Raw genomic sequence first — 21,519 nt, 5'->3', positions numbered from 1 at the left:
TCCACTGGCCCAGTCCTTGTTCACAAATCATCAAGTGTTAACCACATTTTTTTCTCTTTTCATTGAATTGAAACTGAACAATACACATCAATCTAAAAGGTACATTCAAATTTGATTTTTTTTTCAACTGATTTCTGTTTTTTATTCATTTATTTTTACCTCTGTGTTTTCTGCAACTGTGGCGCCAGTGACCCAAAGCAGAGAGGGGCTGGGTCCGGGAGGTTTCCCACACGACAAGAATAGCCCCATGAGATCATAACTGAGGGATTTGGAAGGGGAGAGACCTCATTCCTCACTGGACTCCAATTGACAAACAAATTCAACTCTGGACTCTGGATTAGTTTTTCAACAGCACGATTCTATTGAATGACCGTTTTATTTGACATGTTATGTTTATATGTGAACCTGGTGTGTACCTCATGGAAGTGTGAGAGGGACAGCAGCAGCAGCAAGTGTCATCTGGTCTTCCAACTTGGGGAGGGCCTGGAGTTTAAAATGGTGTGAATATGATAGCTAGCGCTGGCCAGTGGTACAGCTTATGCAAGTGCAGATCTGTCTGCACCATTGACAGTCTGGAGCCACTAATCTGACTAAAAGAACCAAGATAATCAACACCAAGGAGGATTTGGATCTTTACGTGGCTATTTCTGACTTTAAAGGGAATTTATTTTCTGATTTGATGTGGCTGTACGGGAGAAAGGGGCTGAGAAGACGAACAGGCTAAAGGGCAAGAGGAAGGCTCAGAGGAGGTGAGTGAGAGGTTCACCCTCACAGGGGTAAAAATGACTGTGGTGTCCCAGGAGAACCAAGAAGAGTCGGTGGTGGTGACTCCTCTGCTCAAGGATGCAGTCGACCTGGAGGCTGCAGACCAGGAGTGCAGCGAGAGGGTGGTCGTCAACATCTCAGGACTGCGCTTTGAGACGCAGCTGAAGACCCTCTCCCGCTTCCCCAAGACACTTTTAGGGGACCCACGCAAAAGGATGCGCTTCTTTGATCCACTGAGGAATGAATACTTCTTCGACAGGAACCGGCCGAGCTTTGATGCAATCCTCTATTACTACCAGTCCGGTGGAAGATTGAGGAGACCAGTAAGCGTTCCTGTGGACATTTTCTTGGAGGAAATCAAATTTTATGAACTGGAGGGTGACACCGTTGACCTTTTTTGCGAGGATGAGGGTTTATTGAAAGAGGAGGACCGCATGCTGCCAAATAAAGAGTACCAGAAACAACTATGGTTGTTGTTTGAGTACCCAGAGAGTTCAGGACCAGCGCGAAGTATTGCCATCGTGTCAGTGATGGTAATCCTCATTTCCATCATCATATTCTGCCTGGAGACATTACCTGAGTTTAAGGACGTCCCTCCGCCTACAGCAATTAATGGAAGTTCTCAGGGAAAGACTATCAGCCCATTTACAGACCCTTTTTTCTTGTTGGAGACACTTTGCATTGTGTGGTTCTCCTTTGAGTTCATGATGCGCTTCTTGTCCTGTCCCAGTAAAGCAGCTTTCTTTAAGAACATCATGAACCTGATCGATGTAGTCGCCATTGCTCCTTATTTTATCACCTTGAGTTTGGACTTGGCGGAGCACCAGGGAAGCAGCCAGCAGGCTGCCTCTCTAGCCATACTGAGGGTCATTCGTCTGGTCAGGGTCTTCAGGATTTTTAAACTCTCCAGACACTCCAAAGGCCTTCAGATCCTGGGACGGACGCTCCACGCCAGCCTAAGGGAGCTGGGACTGCTCATATTCTTCCTCATCATTGGAGTGGTTTTATTCTCAAGCTCTGTTTATTTTGCCGAAGCAGATGATCCTGAATCAGAGTTCACAAGTATACCGCACGCTTTTTGGTGGGCTGTAGTCACCATGACAACGGTCGGCTACGGAGACATGTGTCCATCAACCGTCGGTGGGAAATTTGTTGGATCTTTGTGTGCAATAGCAGGAGTGCTAACTATTGCTTTACCAGTGCCAGTCATCGTCTCCAACTTTAACTACTTCTACCACAGAGAGAACGAAGAGGAGGAAAACATTAATTATGTACACGTGACTTGTGGTCAGCCTGAGTCTCAATCGTCATTTAGCGATTGTGAGTCAAACAAAAGCACTCAGTCGCTCGACAAATCCAGCTCATATCAGGAGCACAACGACGATTTGGAAACATTGACATGTGTGAACATTAATCCACCAGAGACTTACACAGGGAGGCTAACAGATGTGTGACTTCCTTGAGCTAATGTTTCGAGCACATTTCCAAACTGTAGTTGGATTTCTATTCCTGTCGTGTTCTTTCAGTTTATATTAGTAATGAGAGTAAAACCATTCCATCTTCTGCAACCTGCTTCCACTCTTCTTACAGGAGGTTATATTCAGATTTCACACTTCAACCACGTGTTTATGTGTCTATAAAATGACATAGTAGCCTGACCAGGAATTAACATGAAAGCGTAATATAAATCGATTTAGCGTGTGCGTATACGCGCCATGACGCACTGTGCCAGCGCGCCACCAGTGAACTCTGATCACGACCTCATAAACAAACGAGATATTGTTTCAGTCACGTTCTAGATTATTCTTTGAAACCGTCGCTGGCTTTCAGCATCAAGAATAGCTGTGTGGATGTCTGGCTCTATTGTGGGTTAAGTTTCCGTGCGCGTAAATATGATAACGTTTGTCAGCATTGCGCCCTGGCGCTAGGTTTATTTCGTTCTCTCTCCTCCCTTGAGCCCATATACACTCAGAGAAAAGAACATCAGAGTTTAACACGATGTTTCATGTCTTATATTAGGATGAATACAGTGCTATCTGCTATTTGATGAAATATTATTTCTAATAACGTACATATCTCCGCAAATATTTCCTATTGTCTGTTGTGATAATATATACTGATAAAGTAGGCAACAGGGGTTGAACACTGATGGGTTCAGTCATCTCATGTCTTTTTTATGGTACACTTTGTCTTATGGTTGCAGTACAACAGTTGTAACAATCAAACGAGAAAGTTAAAAAAAACACAAGTAGCACCTCTACTGTAAGCTTGTTGAGCGACTCAATGACAATCGACGGGCGACCTCTAGTGGATGTCAGTGTTACTTCAATCGTGTATTTCTCAGACCTGGTGTGTCCAACAATTTAACACTTGGGTCTTTGCACTGCTACAGTTCACCCAAACTGATCAAGGGCCTCAGAGCTGATGTACTCTGACTCGCATGTGCACATGCTTGTGAGGGTTCACTTAACCAAAGCAGTTTTTTTTTTGTCTCGTTCTCTTTATTCTTTGTTATTCAAGATATTTGGTACCTCAAAAAATGTAGGGATGCGGTTGATTTGTAAAAAAAATCATGCCATTATATGTAAATATTTTGTAAATATAGAACATTTTAAGTGGCTTGCTCTTCACACGCATGTTCGTGTTGTTATAAACACTTGCACAGTTCAGTCGGAGAAAACTGGCTCATTAAACATCTGCTTGAAATCAATGTGAATTGACATGTTTTTAAATATCTATTTTTCTAATTCAAACTTGAATGTAAAAACTTCAAATCTTTAAAAGATCTATAAATAAACGATGAATCACAAAACATTGCTGTTGTTTTTATTTGTTACCCTGATTCACAGGAGACCGTTACTCATTTGTGTTGAGTACATAGACATGTCAATGAGTTCAGTAGATGTGATTACTTTATTAAACTAGAAACCTTTGATGCTGAATTGATAAATAAAATATCTGAACATGAGGCTTTTTAGCCAATTTAGCTGAATTAAAGGTCAGTTTGATGACTACATACAGCTAATAGGACAATTTACTAAGTGAAACAGGTTGTGGTGTTAATGTAATTCAGAATTTCAGTGAATTATAAATGAATTGCGATGATGATGTGCATATTGTTTACACATAGCAGAAATACATTTTAGAATATAAAAAAAATACAATTTATATATAAATATTATATTTCTATACTCATTCTCAATCAATACTTATTTATCACCAACTAAAAATATTAATTATGTAGGTTGTATACATCACCATTTGTATTTTGATTATATTCATTTGAATATTTCTCAGATTTTTTTTTCTAGAAAACAAAACAAATGTCCTTAAGGCTATTGATCGTAAGAACACTGACTTACATTTTATCAAACGCCTGATTGGTATATATATTTAATGTTACTGTTAATACAGAATTGACCTGGAGTTCCATGGGTGTTTGAGTCTTTCCACTTTTCCACAAGATTTTTCGTGTTCAATTGTATAATTATATAATATCATAGAAATAACAGATGTGTAATACACCATGGTTAACTATGTTACATTTTAAAACGTCTCATTTGTTATAATTGCTGCTTTTGGAGGATATTACGAGGTGATATAATAAACCCACTGGCTCATAATGACGTTAGGCAAAGCTCATTAGCCACATTATTATTATTAAAAATAATAATAATAAGCGTAATAATACAATTAAATGTATGTTTACAATTGGGTTTTTTAGTTGATCAAGTTACTCTATATTCATTTTACTCTGTTATTCTTCTCTGTTATATACAGTATAGGTATATTTCATTTTTATTACATGCTGAATCAGCTACTGTCATGACGTGACATTTTAATTTCTTCCAATTTTCTCTGGTCGTTGTGTGATATCATTATAGAGTCCAATAGCTAAAGAAAAGTTTGTAAAACTGTTATATCGTGCGTGACTCAGCAGCGTGTAGCGCAGTAGAATAGAACGAAAGGAACTATTTAAGGACAGTTGTGTTGTACAGTTACTGTAGTAACGTGCAGCTCAGTCGTTTCCTACTATCCAAGGTGACTTTCGACAAAGTTTCTCTCAGCAGGCGGTGAAGTTCCAGTGTGAGAGGAAGGTGCTCAGGAATCCGATGGCTGTGGTGTCCAGGTAGAGTGTCCTGCAGTGGGACTGCACCAGCGCTGCTCTCTGACTCTGCTGTACAAGAACTTCTGGCGGCTTTAAAGAGCCGGTCTGCATTGCGTCGAAACTCTCCTCCTCCTCCTGCTGCTGCTGCCCTCCCCACTCGCTCCCCCCGCTCTCCTCTCCTTTACCTCTCCTGCACTTGTATGTAGAATTCCCATCAAAACATGCGTGTCACTGTGGAGAAACCATCCTCTGCCCGCTGCTGCAGCCTCCAGCCACCTCCAGTTTTTCTTCTCCACAGTCGGTGGCGCTATTCTTCTTCTTGTCCAGTCGCCAAAACAGAGGCAGGATTTTCTGCTGATGCAGTGATGTCTGGAAATGTCAAGGGCTTGCTTATTGCCCCTTAATGTATCTCTCCCCCCTCCAGAACTGCAGCGCAAGATCTCCTGCTGCGGTGAGGAGTGAGCTGCTCACACCAGCAGAGAAATACCAGCAGACTTCCACCTGCGTGGACAAACTCAGGCTTTTCTCTCTGAACGGGGCGATGTAAAGTTGCCACATGACGTCCGCTCTGCAGTTGGATGATTTTCACGGAGAATAAGTCGCATCCGAGAGCTTCCAGGATCGAGCCACGGTAGGAGTGAAAACTGCTGACTTGCACATTCTCACATATGTTACTATTGACAGCTGCGGAGACTCACACTCGTGTACATTCAGTGTATACTTCCATAGAGAGCGTGTAGGATTCATACATTATGTTATTATAGAATTATGTGCCATGTCTTTTAAAAAAAGTAAATCAAGAACGAGCTAAAGTTACACACAGAGAGACTTTATTCTGCTTGTGACATTCCACTCAATTATTGAAACATGTTCCTCAATAGATAAATAAATACAAAAAAATAAATATATAAATGTATAAAAATGCTTAGCCAGCACATATCTTGGCTGTTTGATCCCATTATTTTTCTCTCTCTCCCTCCTCCCCCACTCCGCCTTTCTGCGTTAGGAGGCAGCAGATGCTCTGGAGAGCAGCAATGGTCAAGTCAGCGAGAACCGCAGTGGAGCCACGCTGAGGCGAGGCAGTCGGCCAGCCCCTGGTATCTGGGGACGACTGCAGCAGTGTAAGGGGAGTGGGAAGCTGAGGAGAGGAAAATTTGCTCCAAACCTGAACGCCTGCACAGTCCTGTCATCGCTGATAATCGACCACTGCTACTCCTCTTGCTCCTCCTCCTCTCAAAATGACCGTCGTCCCAGGTGATAACATGGATGAGACCTCCGCTGTCCCGGGCCACCCTCAGGACACCTACCCTCCAGACCATAATGACCATGAATGCTGCGAGAGGGTTGTCATTAACATCGCTGGACTTAAGTTTGAGACACAGTTGAAGACGCTCTCCCAGTTTCCTGAGACTTTGCTCGGCAACCCCAAGAAGCGGATGCGGTATTTTGACCCCTTGAGGAATGAGTACTTCTTTGACAGGAACCGCCCCAGCTTTGACGCCATTCTATATTACTACCAGTCCGGAGGTCGGCTCAGACGTCCGGTCAATGTCCCATTGGATATGTTCTCAGAGGAAATCAAGTTCTATGAACTGGGAGTCGATGCCATGGAGAGGTTTCGTGAAGATGAGGGCTTCATAAGGGAGGAGGAGCGGCCCTTACCTGAGAAAGAGTTTCAACGGCAAATCTGGCTTCTATTTGAGCACCCAGAAAGCTCTGGCACTGCCAGAGGGATAGCCATCGTCTCAGTGATGGTCATCCTGATTTCAATTGTCATATTCTGTTTAGAGACTTTACCACAGCTGAAAGAAGACCCAGCGGGGCGTTTTCTAAAAGTGGGGAATACCACTATTTATTACAAGCCAAATATCCTCACAGACCCCTTCTTCGTCATTGAGACTCTTTGTATTATCTGGTTCTCCTTCGAATTGATAGTGCGCTTTCTGGCATGCCCTAGTAAACCTGCCTTCTTCAAGAACATGATGAACATGATCGACATCGTGGCCATCATCCCTTATTTCATCACACTGGGAACAGAGCTTGCAGAAGACCCTGAAAGCGAAAGTGTGGGGGAGCAGGCAACCTCTTTGGCAATACTCAGGGTGATTCGTCTGGTCAGAGTATTCAGGATCTTCAAGCTCTCACGTCACTCCAAAGGACTGCAGATTTTAGGGCAAACTCTCAAGGCTAGTATGCGGGAGCTGGGATTGCTAATCTTTTTCCTTTTCATTGGAGTGATCTTGTTCTCAAGTGCTGTATACTTTGCTGAGGCAGAGGAGCAAGGATCATACTTTGGTAGCATCCCAGATGCATTTTGGTGGGCTGTTGTGTCCATGACAACTGTTGGCTATGGGGACATGGTGCCAGTCACTATAGGCGGCAAGATAGTAGGATCTCTGTGTGCCATCGCTGGAGTGTTGACAATTGCACTCCCTGTGCCTGTCATTGTGTCCAACTTCAACTACTTCTACCACCGGGAGACAGAAGGCGAGGAGCAAGCGCAGCTGCTCAACGTCAGCAACCCCAACATCCCCTCTGAAACCAACTCCAGCCGCCGCAGCTCCTCCACTGTCAGCAAGTCAGAGTACATGGAGATTGATGGAGACATAAACAATAGCATTGACAACTTTAGGGAGGCAAACCTCAGAACTGGCAACTGCACTATAGCCAACCAGAACTGTGTAAATAAAAACAAGCTGCTTACAGATGTTTAGGCATAAGATTTTAGAATCAGTAGGCGACTGTCATTGCAATGAGTAAACCATCAATTAGGAATGCTTCGTTTACTTCCCCAAAGCGCTCTGCGGCAATAGGCCTATAACTATGCTAAACTATATAGAAGGGAGGCAGGAAGGATAGCTGTTAGAGTTCATGACAGGTAGCTAGAATAATGAATTCCTCTGAATCGACAAGTATATAGGTCTACATCACATATATGCTCCTGGAAGGACGCAGAGCACGCCGTCGTCTCAGGTGGGAAAATGACCATTCAAATCTTATGCATGGGGGACATTACATATTTCAGCAAGTTGCACAATGCAGCAGAAAAGTCTGCAGAGACAGGCTTCAGCAGTGGAGGGGTAAACAGTTGCCTCTTTGCCTCCCTCCCTCTTCACAACCCTCTCTGCAAAGGATCTACTACTCAGCAAAGCACCTTATAGGAGGAAGACTGATCTTTTTTGTCTAGATGTAAACAGATGATCTGCTCACTCCATGGACATCCGCAATGCTGCTGTTTTTCAGCAGCTGCTGTAAATGTGATATCACCAAGTGATTCAACGCCATGCCCTTTAGACGCAACACAGCACAATGACAGTGAGCTTCACGCGAGCATGACCAGACACTTTCCACCCTGACATCGGCATGCATGAGACATATCTCACTCAGTGGAAAGGACATTCTTTTTGGATACCTGTCTCCATCCTCGCCTTCTCTCACCCTTTCATACTGAGTGTACTTGATGAGTTGTTTTTTTTAAAGGAAATGCTTTTCGTTTAGAGGTATAGAAAATGAATGTCACATGTTAAGGGAACAGTACATAAATGAGATCATAGCATGAAAAAGTAAAACTGCATTATGGTCTATTGACGACGGTACTTTTGTATCCAGCTATATTTAATGCATGACTCTAGTAATACAGCTTGTTGCAATTCAGGCACTCTGCAGTGTCCTATTGTCAGTGAAACTCAGTCGACCAAATTCTGGATGTTTCTGAATTGCGATCCAATATATCCAAACACTTCTTTGAGGATGCAGAGTTTCTAGTTTAGTCAAGGAAACTGAGTAATCGTTATCAAAAAATTGCATTTAATCATAGTAAGCAACAATGACAATATTATGCCAATAGTGCAGTGCATGGACCTATTTCCAACAAGAAAAGTTAGTATGCTACTAGTCATGCTTCCATTCCAAGACTAGATTAAGACCATATTGGTTTGGGAGTCAGTTAAAAAGATTGTAACTGACTTTCTGGAGTTATTCTATCATTAGTTGCTAGTGCCTTTATCCCTCTCACCGCCAGGACCAGTGAAAGTGCCTCTGAGTACAGTTCTGTGAGCTGGAGTGGAACTTCTGTATGAGTACTGACACACAGTTGGTCACCACGTAGTGGAGGTTGTAGAATCATGATGTGGTTTAAAAAACAAAGCAAAGGAAACCATGCTGCTCATGTGAAACTCTGTTTTCATGCCTTCACGCACTTGTTTATGCTCTTAAACAGCAACGTAATGTACTTTGCCTGTTTACTGAAATCAAAAGGGAATATTTACACAGGTATCCAAATATTTAGACATTCATGTTTGTTGATCATTTAACTTTTAGATTTTCACTCTAAACTTATTCTGTTGCACTTGGATGGTATTTCAAGTGTTGTACACTCACCTGACAGGTCTAGGTCGACAACCATATTACTTAAGGTTTTGCTTTAGGTTGTGTTTAGTTGTATCTGTCCTTCATATCTTTGTTTTAAACATGTCCATCCTGTCTTCCAAGGCATATAAATAATGTGGAAAGAGAAACCGTCTTGTTTCAGAACTGTCCTCGCCAGAAGTTGATTTAATAATAATTTAGATGTAATTTTGTGTGAAAAGTGGATTTACCAGGACGTCATACGAAGTTGCCGTAGAAAGACTCAACCAGTGTGCCTCCTTGGATAATTCACACAAATTCCGTTTATTTAGTGATGCCTAATGATGCGAAGTGGTTGACTAAAATGGAGCACATCACAGGTCAAACAGAACAAGGAGAGTTCCTGGCAATTGTGCAATACTTGTAACTTGGTTCCTGGATAAAAAAAACTCACCTATATTAGACAAACATTTATTTAATTTATTTATTGATCCAATTTAAACACGCACAGTTAAACCTAAGAAAGAACACATCGATTTATGCTTATGTAGAAATTGTCGCTACTTTAGTAACACATATGTTCGTCAGAGCCACTGAGTCCAGTTTGAAGATTTTGGATGGTGTTGAAAGTTAGAGTATAAAGTAAAGTGTTCATTTCTATGTTTTCCTGTAGCATCCATATTTCAGGGTCTCTACCTCAGTGAGGCCATTGCAAACTTGCTGCAGGGCTGCAAGCTTCAATTCAGGGCCATCATGCAAACAGAACCTTAAGTGTCGTGCAATAGCGTATGTGGAAGAGTCCCCCAAATCTTTGCCTTTCCATGTCTAGAATTTGAGCTTCGCACAATCAGAGTTTTTATTTTCATTGAGATGTTGTAGTGGGTAGAATCTCTCCATTGATTCCTAAAGACAGGCGTCTCGTAGATGGGATGCAAACACGGTTTTAACGCAGGACGATAATGGGAGAGCTGGTTGATTGGTATTCTCATGAGCTCTATGAAGGGCACCAAAGTGCTCCTTTTGCTTCATCGTTTATTTCCAGGAGATTTTATTTTCCTGTTGTTTCACCTGACACGCTAACAGAGGAACAAAGTGTTCTAGCAGCTGGTTATCAATCTACATTGAGTGCTGAGGTTCCGTACTGTCACTCTGCCGAGATGAAAAAAAACAAAACCCTCCAGTGTCATTGGAGTGTCATTGCTGCTCCAGTCATTGCAACAGCTTCCTCTGCGGTGCTACTACAGGACCAACCTTTTACCCTTCAAACACCGGACATCCCTTAATACGACATGGCTAGTTTAGATATTTTTTCAGAAGTTATAGTTATTTTTGTACAGTGTGATGATGGTGAGGTCGAGTGCGACAAATCATTATTTTTCCACGTGATGATTAGAGCTGTCAATTAACGCGGAAGCTTGATGGATTGACTGCAGAAGAGTGTTGGAGCAGTTAATAGATGGAACTGCATCAGTGGTGATCCAGACCTTTTCCACCTACAGTGTGGCTTTGGTGACTTTTAGGCTCCGAGTAAACATTCATCAGTCGCCCCTCTCTGTTTCCACTGATCATTAACTATTGTTCATAAATGTCCCCAAGTAGCTGCCTACTCACTTAGGTGGGAATATTCTAAATAAAAAGATCCTATCCTGTTAAAAAAAAGACATACATGGATTATGTAAGTGGCTCGCTGTTTCGTATGTGTGTATTGTCAAAACGAGCAGCTGTACAATAGTCTTTTCTAGACTTCTCAGAAGTTCCATGCTGTCCCCTACCTGATATGAACAAGATAGTACAACGTGTTCATTCATCAGATGTCACAGTGATGTTTGGGAATGAAAACCTTTGATTATCTATATTCACACTAAAAAAGCAAGGTTTTTAATGATGTAATCTTGGTGTTGATGACATGAAAAATATTACAAAAATATATTTGTTTTTAAAGATACCTGGCTAGGACATAAGAGAGGAAAGTCCATGCTAAAGTATTTTTACATAAATTCATAAATACATACTTAAGTTCCTTCTATTTTAAGATGACAATTATTCACGTTGCTCTTCATACAGTGGTGATCTTTAGAAAGTTAAGATTAATTAATTGATCGGACAGCAAGTACAAGCGGTTACTAGTACTATTTTAAAATAACTATACTTACATCCGGGCTTAGCAACGTTCTTTTGTTCTTTCAAGAGGAGAAGTGTAAAATCAAATTATTTTACTCTGAACCACTAGTAAAATGATAATGATACATAAATAGAAGTTGACAAATTCTGATTATGAAATTAATGAAACCAGTTGCTGACTTCTTCTCGAAAGGCTGTGGACCAGTGAGGAGCCCAAGTGCAGCGACACAAACAGAGGATATAAATCACAGTCTTTAGCCACCCACGGTCAAGAACGAGGCGTTCGGTTCAAGGTGGAAGATCTCAGAATCTGGGTCACAGGCTAAAAGGGTCAATGGCAACAGATTAATGCTGGGAAAAGAGACCACAGATGACTATTAAAATTCAGGCATTTATGGAAACATAACAGAAAAGAGAAAACCTGCTTTAACAAATGGCTGAATTTGGAAAAAACATGTACGCTTCTATTTGGTGCAGCAGGTGAGGAGAGTTAAAACCGTGAAGAAGAAAATTGTTGATCATAAATCCTAAGATGACTGAAAACATGATGGCGAGTACTTTGGTCGAGAATATTTGTTGATGGGAGGCTTGAATTGTCTATTATCAATGTATAATGGTGGATGAAACATTTTAATTTGATCAAAAAGGTGTTAAGGTAGGGATGAATATTGAAGACAGTTGATGTATTTCAAAGTGCTTCGCGGTTCAAGATTAAATACAAGATGTGTCACATCAAACTCACGTTACTGTTGTCAGATATAATGATGCTATGACCAAAACATGGCAGTGTTTTCTTTCAACATTCTGCTAGTTTTCTCACAGTCACAGCTCCCAGCAGTTAGATTGACAGCTCTAATTGTATTCCTCAATCTTGTGTTCTGCTCGGCACTAGTAATGTGTTCCATTGACATCAGCAGAGCTGTCGCTACTGAGGGCATTTGTGGATGGTGCTATGCATTCACTCACCCACCGGAAACATTCTTAATAGCAATATGAAAACAGCCAGCCTTGTATCTTCAAAGCTTTTTGTAAAGAGAAGAAGAAATTGTTATTGTAAATGTCATTGAAGCCGCAACAACAGAGCTGTTTGTGAACTTCTGCGTGATGTTAGCAGATGGATCATGACATTACTTAAAGTGCTAGTCGCATAGTAGATGTAGTAGAACATGCAGTAGAAGAAAATGCAGCAGAATAATATATAGCGGTAAAGTCTCACAGGAGCATCCCATAATGCACTTAGAGAGTTTTAGCAGTTTATTGAACTGTGTAAGAGAAGACAGAGGCTCGGATGCTACATATGTCTGTGTGATTCCTGTCAGGTTTGCTGCTCATGAACAAGTTAAAGAACTCTGATAAAGTCTCACGAGAGCAAGAATGCAACATAGAATAAGATAAATGACCACTATATACTGCAGTTTAGGCTTCAACATTTAACGTGTCTTCATGTTTTTATGGCACTTACCATGAATAATTCAGGCAGAACATGCCATATACAGGGATATCAAATACATTTGCCAAGCCATGAAAATGAAACTGCTCTATAAGGATCATTTGCTTTACTCCTGATACCAACTGTTATGAAAAACATTTGTTTTCTTTCCTGACACACATTTTCTATCACCGCAGGACTGCTTTAATGTAACTCTACAGAAGATGCAACTGCATGGTCGACAGAAGTCTGCATGAGCTTTGCCTTTCCAACTGTGGACAGGTCATTTTAAAACCCTTGCTTTCACATGTACAGAGGTGTGTATGTGTGTGCGCACGTTAGTGCCGGCCTCAGTGTCCAGGTGTGCGCTCTGAACGTGAACAAGGACAATAAAGGGCTAGTCTGTGGATCAGGAGCTGGGACTGAGAGGCTTTTTCAAATGACACTTTGCCCATCTTAGTCTGCTGTGGGAATCATGTTTGTCTTCACCGGACACATCTCCTCTCGTTGTTTGGAAGCGATTCTTGTTTCCCACTGAGGAGGCTCTCATCACTATCACATGTCGAGATACTGTGTCTCCGTCCCTCCAAATGTGACTGTCCACGAGAAAAATTTGCAAGTGCGATGAATGTGAGTTTAATTTCCGGCAGGAGTGCACATTGTGACCATAACTAGCAGGGACTCTGGACTGTTCAGGAGCCAAAAATGACTTTTGGGCTTTTCTGCTCCTCTTTTCATCTACAACTAAACTCTGATTGTATCTCATTGTGAGTCGAATGAGGATTATGCTGCAAAGTGTTTGGAGAAAGGCATGGTCTGTGATCTATGCAAGGGTTTTTATTTATGTCTTTCTTTTCTCACATTTGGTTTCATCTGACATTATCTCCAATAAATTTCTAAGGATCTGATCGTGTTTTCTTTCAATTCTCATTAGCAAAAATATTACTTGTAACCGCTGTTGTGTTGATACTGTCTACGTATTTGCGTATTTACATTTTAGTGCTATCTTAAGAAAGTGTGGATAAATTGTTATATTTTATCCAAACTTATCAGAATGAGAACACAACAACTGGTTAAATAGTGTGCATAGAATAAGCTGAAAGTAAAAAAAAAAAGTTTCATTATACACCTTGGATGTGGAATGAATAAGTAAATCATCTAAAGTGAATATTACCTGTTAAGTTAAGAAGTGTTTTCGGCTTCTTGTTGTCAACCCTTGTTAAACCATCTCCACCAAAAAGAGTTTAAAAGTCAGTCAATAATAGGATAGTCAGAGACTGATTAGATCAAGATTGACTAGAGATTCGCGGGGTTGATTCTCAGGAAAGCAAGTTGCTTTAGCTAGAAGTTGTACTCAAATGTACTGATAAATGACCTCATCAAGCCGCTGCATCCCATACTTTCCATACCTGTGTTTTAAAGGTAAAAACTGTTGTGGACGCATGTGCTCTCATAGGGACGGAGGTACTTTACACACACAAGCCTTCTAGTAAATCAGCCCTGATGTCGTGCAGACTTTTTTCTCCAGTACAGTAACAGCAAACATGCTACGTCTGCATTAGCCGCTGACTGAAGCCATTAGCAGTGATTCACGGAGCTAAGGTAATGGTCCCACACTAATCCCCTCGTCCCAGGAGACGCCAGCTTACTTTGGTCATCCCTGCACGGAGCTACACACCTACAGTTTCCAACGGCATCCACACGCAAACCTAAATAAAACACGACGTGCACCTCTGTGTGAGCAAGGCAACACTTTATGAGTCACCTGCCGCTTTCGTCTACACATATCTGTATATTTTTATAAACTGCACCATTGTCTATATTTGCTAAAACATAATGCAAAAAAATGCAATTTTTTTTTATTCATTTGATATATTATGACCTTATAGGTAATGAGAAGCTTTTTATTTCTTTTTACTTACACAATTAGATTTTTTTTATCATTATTTTTATAAATACACTTATAAATAAGTAACTGTAATAAACCAACTGCATTAAATAAACCAAAATATTTAAAATAATTACATTTGTCATGCACCAGTATACCCATTAGTAATAAATATTCATCAGTCAGTTACATTTAAAAGCCAAAACCTCAGTTTCAAAAGTACTTTATGTTTTAACAAAAGCAAAGTTCAACTAATGTGTTAATTTAAGTCTCTCTTAAATAGATCTTGGACCTCTATTGTACTTATCAGTTAATTGAAATATTTACATTAGAAAATGTACTTAAGCCCCGCCCTATAAAAATAGTTTTTCTAGAGATTGAATCTTGTTTACCATAATCACACCCACTCTGCTGTGATTGATCAAGCATCCAGGTTTGTCACCACATGTCATCAATCCCAGTAGACTCCACCTCCAAGTGGCTCGTTGCATAAACAACGCGTGAATGCAGCTGGCTGGAGGAGGAGTCAAGCCCATTTTTCCGCAATAATGGACTACGCTCTCGTAACCTCCCATTCGCTGTGATTCGAGTTCTAAGTAATAACTTTAAAACTGAGCTTGGTCATAATGAGGGGCTTACTGCATCATGGAGAGGATCATTTCATGAAACATGTAGGTTAGTAAGAAGAGTTGAGTTTTCATATTACCAACAAGAAATTATTCCACATTATAACATTACTATGTTGTTCTGTTAAGCCATCGATTGACTGGCTTTCATTTGTTGTAATGGCATTAAAAGAAAACACCAGAACATCTCTTGTCCCCTGTTGTGTTCATTAAAACACATCGAGTCAAACATCACTTCACAAAGGTCGTGGTTAAATAAGTGAAGCTGTCCAATCACAGAGGAGTGAAAGTCATCCTGGTGCAGCTCTCAGCACAGAATAAGTAGGCGCAATTTTCGGAGTGTGAAAGTGATTCATTGCCACTTGTGTGCTGCGATGGCGTGAAGTGGAATATGAGGGGGAACATCAGAGAGCAGACTGGTGATTGTGTCCATCTGTCTCCGGCTATGTTTCCCTCCGCAAGCTTGAAAGTGACCCGTGGAGAAGCGATCCTTCCTCGTCCTCTGCTCTGCCCTCAGGAAATGCAGCACTGCTCGCTCTGCAGGCAGCAGTCGGGGTGGGGTGATCTGGCTCCCATCCCACTCGCTCTCTCTCTCCGCCTGTCAACTGCCTTTGTCTCTCGACCTCCCTCTCTGAAGCTGCACCGGACCATTATAGAACACAGTGTCATGCTGAGGAGCAGGAAGTGAGCAGAACTACACCTGCACACTTTTGCTGTTACCTGACTTTTGTAAAGACTCAAACCAGGTAGAAAAGATGGGATGTTTTTTAAGTGCCCAAATACAAAATTGGAATGACATAAAATTAATTAAATTCATTTAAACTCAAATAAATTCTCTATAACATTTTTGACACTGAAGACCCGCCAGAGAATGTTTTGTCTTGGCAATCATTTTAAATACGATAAAGGGAAATTAACTATTTTCCCAGCATTCTTAGCCAATTAAAAATTAAGAATACATATATAAAAAATAAAAAAAATGGTATTTTTTAACTTTAATTGTTGAACCAAGTATTTGCTTTATGTAAATTAATAGATGGATGGATAGATAAATGTTTAATAGGTCGATTGATGTATATGACGATGAGTGGATGGATGGATGGATGAATAGATGGATATATTTAGTGTATCTGCCAATCAAATGAGGTCTGAATCGGCAGATCTGTTGTGTGGAGTCCCTCAAGGTTCTGTTCTTGGTCCTTTATTGTTTTTGCTGTACTTGATTCCCCTCGGTAAAATCATTCAGAGATTTCCTGATGTTTCTTATCACATTTTTGCTGATGACATCCAGCTCTACTGCTCTTTTGATCCAACTGAGCCCCAGAGGCTGAACAGCTTAGTCAATTGTTTGCTAGAAATCAAACAATGGCTGAGTGAAAACACTTTGCAGCTAAATGTGGACAAAACTGAAACTCTGGTGATTGCTCCTGATGATAAGATTCCAGGGTTGAGTCAGTACTTGGGTGACTTAGGTCAGTCTGTCAAACTGAGCCTGAGAAACCTGGGTGTTGTATTTGATAAAGACATGTCTCTTGTTCAACACTGCAGGAAACTGACCAGAAACTGTTTCCTTCAACAGAGAAAAATCTCTTAACTTAGGAAAATGTTGTCACAACATGATCTGGAGCTTGTAATCCATGTGTTTGTTTCTTCTCGTCTGGACTACTGCAACAGTTTGTTTTCATGTCTTAACAAGAAGGAGCTATCTCGCCTGCAGTTGATTCAGAACTCTGCAGCGAGAATTCTGACCCGCTCAAGTAGAAGAACTCACATTTCTCCGATCCTTAAAACTCTTCACTGGCTTCCAGTTTCTTTCAGGATCAACTTTAAAATTCTGGTTATTACTTTCAGAGCTATTCATGGTCAGGCTCCTCCTTACATCACTGATCTGATCCAGCCTTACACCCCAGCTCGGGCTCTGAGGTCTGTGGATCAGAATCTACTGATGGTTCCACGCACACGGTTCAGGACCAGAGAAGAGAAATCCTTTCAAGCTGTTGCTCCTAAGCTTTGGAACGATCTCCCTCTCTCTTTGCGCTTGATGGAGTCTACTGACTCTTTCAAGAAACATCTTAAGACGTTTTTATTTGTTCAGGCTTTTCCTTGATTTTCTGGAAGTCCTGTTGTGTTATCAGTTTTATCTTGACCTTTATAGTATATACTTTATTGAATATTGTTTTGATTGTTTAAGCGCTTTGTGACCCTGGTCTGGAAAAGCGCTATATAAATAAAATTTACTTACTTACTTACTTATATGGATGTATCAATAGATGTGTTGACGGTTGGATGAATGGATGTTTTGATGAATGATAGATGGCTGAATAGGTGGACAGATAATGGATGGATGGTTGAATAGATGGATGGATGGATAATGGATAGATGGATCAATACATGGATAAATAGATGGAAGGGTGGATGTGTTGATGAGTGGAGGGATGGATAGATTGATGGATATGTCTATGAATGAATGATGGATGGAAGAATAGATGGATGGATGGATGTGTCAATGGGCAGCTGATTAGATGGAAGGATGATAGATTAATGGATGACTCAATGGATGGATAGAGGCACGAGCTGGAGCTACACATGACATATTGGTATGAAAGACATCATACCAAGAGTTATCTCACTCAGAGGATCCAAACATAAACATCTTGACGGACTAATAGGAAAATAGTTTTTAAAATTTAGGAATCAAGTGGAGAACCAGTAATTTGTATTTGTTATTTAAAACTCACGACATGGGCTCATGAAATCTGTTCAATGGCTCCGATGGCCTTCAGGGACTGACCTGCCTGCTGAAGTGAGTCAGTCTTCAACGACGTAATCAAACAGTAATTAAATGTATTCTAAATTATTTCTTTCTCCAGATATTTCCCTTCTTGTTGTCATAATGTCTGATTATCTTCCTCAACATCTGATCTCACCTGGGAAATTAGTTGTCCTGGTTTTAAGAGCTAATGAGCCATCTGGTTTATTCATGAGCCGGGATTTTGATTGAATCTCCTTCACATGTGAACATAAACTATCATGAATGTATCATATCTCATGTCTTCTGTTGATCGAAAATGAGGGTGTTTGACCTCTAGTGTCCTCCCCTGTGATGAACTCATATGACGTTACACAGTCGAGTCAATCATCCAATTGAGAGCACCCCTTAAGTCGCTGTGCTGTTAATCTCAGATCAGAGCTGCTGCACTATTGAGGGTCTGTCACGTCCCGCTCCTCCCTGTCCTGGAGGAGGAGACGCGTCTGCCACTCACTGAGTTCACCTCTGTGTTGGCTAAAAGCTCACTGGATGTCTGAGTCAGGCTGCTGGCTCACTTGATATCCCTACATTGATTTCTCTGCAGACACTTTAATCCCTCCAACAACAAAAATGCCATTCCTGTCGTCGGTGTTCAGAACATTTTCTCGAGGTTTCTTCCTGGTTCCTGCTGCCGTATCAGATGAAGGTGTTGGGTGGACAAAGTCATCTAGGGGTTTGCTTAACCTTAAAGTGCTGACATTTCTGCACAGAACCACCAGCATCCTCGTCCAGGTTCTCACTGTTTACAATGAGCAAAAGAACGTCGACAGCATTATTGGATCTCCCATTCTGGAGCCAAAGCCCTTGGGCCTGACTCCTCCCTGCCCCCAGTCCGGCTCCCTCTCCTGGCTCTCCAATCCCGGTGGTCCTCTCTCTCTGGCCCACTTCCTCTCTGCATTACCTCCATCAGGCCGGGCTGCTGACACACTTGTTTAATAATTAAGGCCACGACCATAATTTCCGCGTCCTTGTGGAAGTCCACAAATGGTCTTGGAGAATATCAGGCTGCCTAAATGCTGCTCTTTACCCGGCTGACATTCCTCTGCCACCAAAGGAGTGATCCCATCAGGAGAGGCCCCATCATGATCATCAATGAAGTCAGGTTTGACTTTGAAACCAAAGGTCACACTGCCCGAGTGAAGGTTCTACCTTTACTTGGCTTCAGGTTCCCACCCCTCCTCCTTTATTTGCCTGGACTCAGGAGTAAGAAAGAAGCTCAGGCTGTCAGCAGCCGGACAAAGAAGTGGGTCACAGGTTGAAGGTGACACTTTTGTAGAATGCCAATAGACAAACAATCATTTTGTACAGTTATCCTTCCAATAATCCACTTTGTTCAGGTCCTAGTGAAGAGGATCGACTTCCATAAACCCTCCTCCAGCTCTTCTAAGGGGAATACAGAAGAGGTTTGAAGATTTAGCATCAAAGCGTGGTCGTAGCTCAGGAGCCAGAAAAGTGACACTTCACGCGAATAAATCTGCCCTTGACTTATCAAGTGTTGTTAATCTCCAGTTTCATGCATTTCCTGGACGGCGTGTGCCACATCAGCGAGCTTGTATGAGGGAGAAAAAAAGAAAGAAACGTCAGCAAAACTGCTTCTGCGATCTTCCTGCTACAGTCAAGTGGAAACAAGACCACTGAAGGATGTGACCAAAGGCTGACCTCCCTGGTCAAGTCCAAAATCAGCTGGTCAAGCAGGTTTTTTTTTTTAAACTATTGCTAAAAATTACTTACATAAACATCTGCAACTGATCCTCATGATGGTTCTGACATGATCAGAAATTTACTCATTGGACGAACAGACACACAAGTAATGTAATGTAACACACAAATAGAGATGCTGCCTAAACACTTGCATGATGTCATCAGTTTGAAGTCTTTTTTTATATATCGACGATGGAATCATTTCCTGGTGTGGCTGCAGAGGAAACATGCAGAGACCCTCTTAGCAGACCAGCACTCTGTCCATTTAACCACTGACACTCACGACTGCAAGAAGTTCACCGTGACATGACAGAATGATCAGAGTTAATGACGATTGCTGTGTTATCATCAGAGACAGAGAGGGGGCGCTGAGTAGGCTCATCATTTCTGTACATATTAGCCTAAATTAGCAACAATATTTTGTTGTTATAGTTGCCTTCAGAATGATAACCATAATGTAAGTGAAAGTAACTGAAATTGAGTGAGTGTGACCAAAGAAGATTTACCTCTGCCAAGGAGGTTATAACCCATCCCCTTTTTTGTCTTTCTGTTAGCAGAATAACGAGAAAACAAACTTTCAGAAACTCTTGGTCAGCAAAAAGGAACAGATTTTTCAATTTAGTGTAAAGGTGCAAAAGAAATTTGATCGTTTTCAAAAATCATTTTTAGTTGTTATGTAATAAGTAAGTAAGTAATGTTCTCATCAGTCTACAATCAAAGATCCATCACTGTGTAATGTATGTGAAAAAATAATATATATATATATATATAATATATCATAATAAATGTCGTATTTATTTAACAGTTTTTGGGACACACATATATATATATCCAAAGACGCTTTACAAACATATATACTGTAAATATATGTTTGTAAAGCGTCTTTGTGTGATCAATGTCTTGATCCTCTAACACAGAAACTTTTAAAATAAAATGTTGATGACAAATATTTGCTCAGATTTATATTGATTATTACAATTTTTAAGTAAATATTAGAAAAATAAACAACACGAAAATCATTAAAAGTAATAGGATTTATTGAGTTTTTATTGGCTCATATGCAAAGCCTTGATCAATGAAAAAGCAGGAAGGTTCAGTGTTACATCAATGGCTCACTATGTAAACTCAATGTTTATATTCTACATGATATGAGTAAACACAGACATGGAGAAACTTGAAAGTGGAACAAGATTCTGGACCATCTGGTCACTTGTCACACAACTGTGAGCACCAGCTCCACCAGTGATGGACTCCATGTTGTGTTGGTGTCACATTCACAAGAACATTCACAGACTGAGGTGTCGATATCTTTTACAGTGCGCTCGCCTCTCCGGACTGTCTTTACTGTAAACTCCGGCAGCGCTCCGGTTAATGTGTGCTGACCAGGAAGCTGACATGATCCTCCATCACTGAGCTGTGCAACGACTGGTGCCGGGTCTGGATCATGTCGTGAAACAAACACTTAACACTCTGCGTAAACACAACCTCAGCACACCTGGAAATGAAGAGTGTGTTTACATCTAAACAAACATTCTGCTGCAAGATGCCTGACCTGACTTAAGGTCGGTGATAATCATGTGACCTTTTCCTTTTATTCGCCTTTTCCTATTCTATAAAGACATTATTATAAATAATTTTGATAAAGAAACACTTCTATGTCTATGTTCACTCAGATGAAAGAACATTTGAATACTTGAAATTCCCATGAGCAATACACAATAATGA

The 21,519-nt window shown here is 40.9% G+C and overlaps 2 protein-coding genes across 2 annotated transcripts; both read left to right on the top strand.

The window, feature by feature from the left end:
• Window positions 1-2,283, top strand: LOC148073367 (shaker-related potassium channel tsha2-like). Its single transcript, XM_087796833.1, has one exon. The coding sequence runs from the start codon at window positions 783-785 to the stop codon at window positions 2,217-2,219; it is 1,437 nt and encodes a 478-aa protein (XP_087652959.1). The 5' UTR covers window positions 1-782; the 3' UTR covers window positions 2,220-2,283.
• Window positions 2,284-5,160: 2,877 nt separating this feature from the next.
• LOC148073366 (potassium voltage-gated channel subfamily A member 1-like) lies at window positions 5,161-7,960 on the top strand. Its single transcript, XM_087797028.1, has 2 exons — window positions 5,161-5,504; window positions 5,880-7,960. Exon 2 carries the CDS (start codon window positions 6,112-6,114, stop codon window positions 7,585-7,587), a length of 1,476 nt encoding a protein of 491 aa, XP_087653154.1. The 5' UTR covers window positions 5,161-5,504; window positions 5,880-6,111; the 3' UTR covers window positions 7,588-7,960.
• The last annotated feature ends 13,559 nt before the right edge of the window (window positions 7,961-21,519 follow it).

This window comes from Callionymus lyra, chromosome 8, assembly GCF_982586985.1.
Source record: "Callionymus lyra chromosome 8, fCalLyr1.hap1.1, whole genome shotgun sequence".
NCBI lineage: Eukaryota > Metazoa > Chordata > Actinopteri > Syngnathiformes > Callionymidae > Callionymus > Callionymus lyra.
The sequence above is the reverse complement of the archived record's forward strand: the minus strand, read 5'-3'. Positions and strand labels throughout refer to the sequence as shown.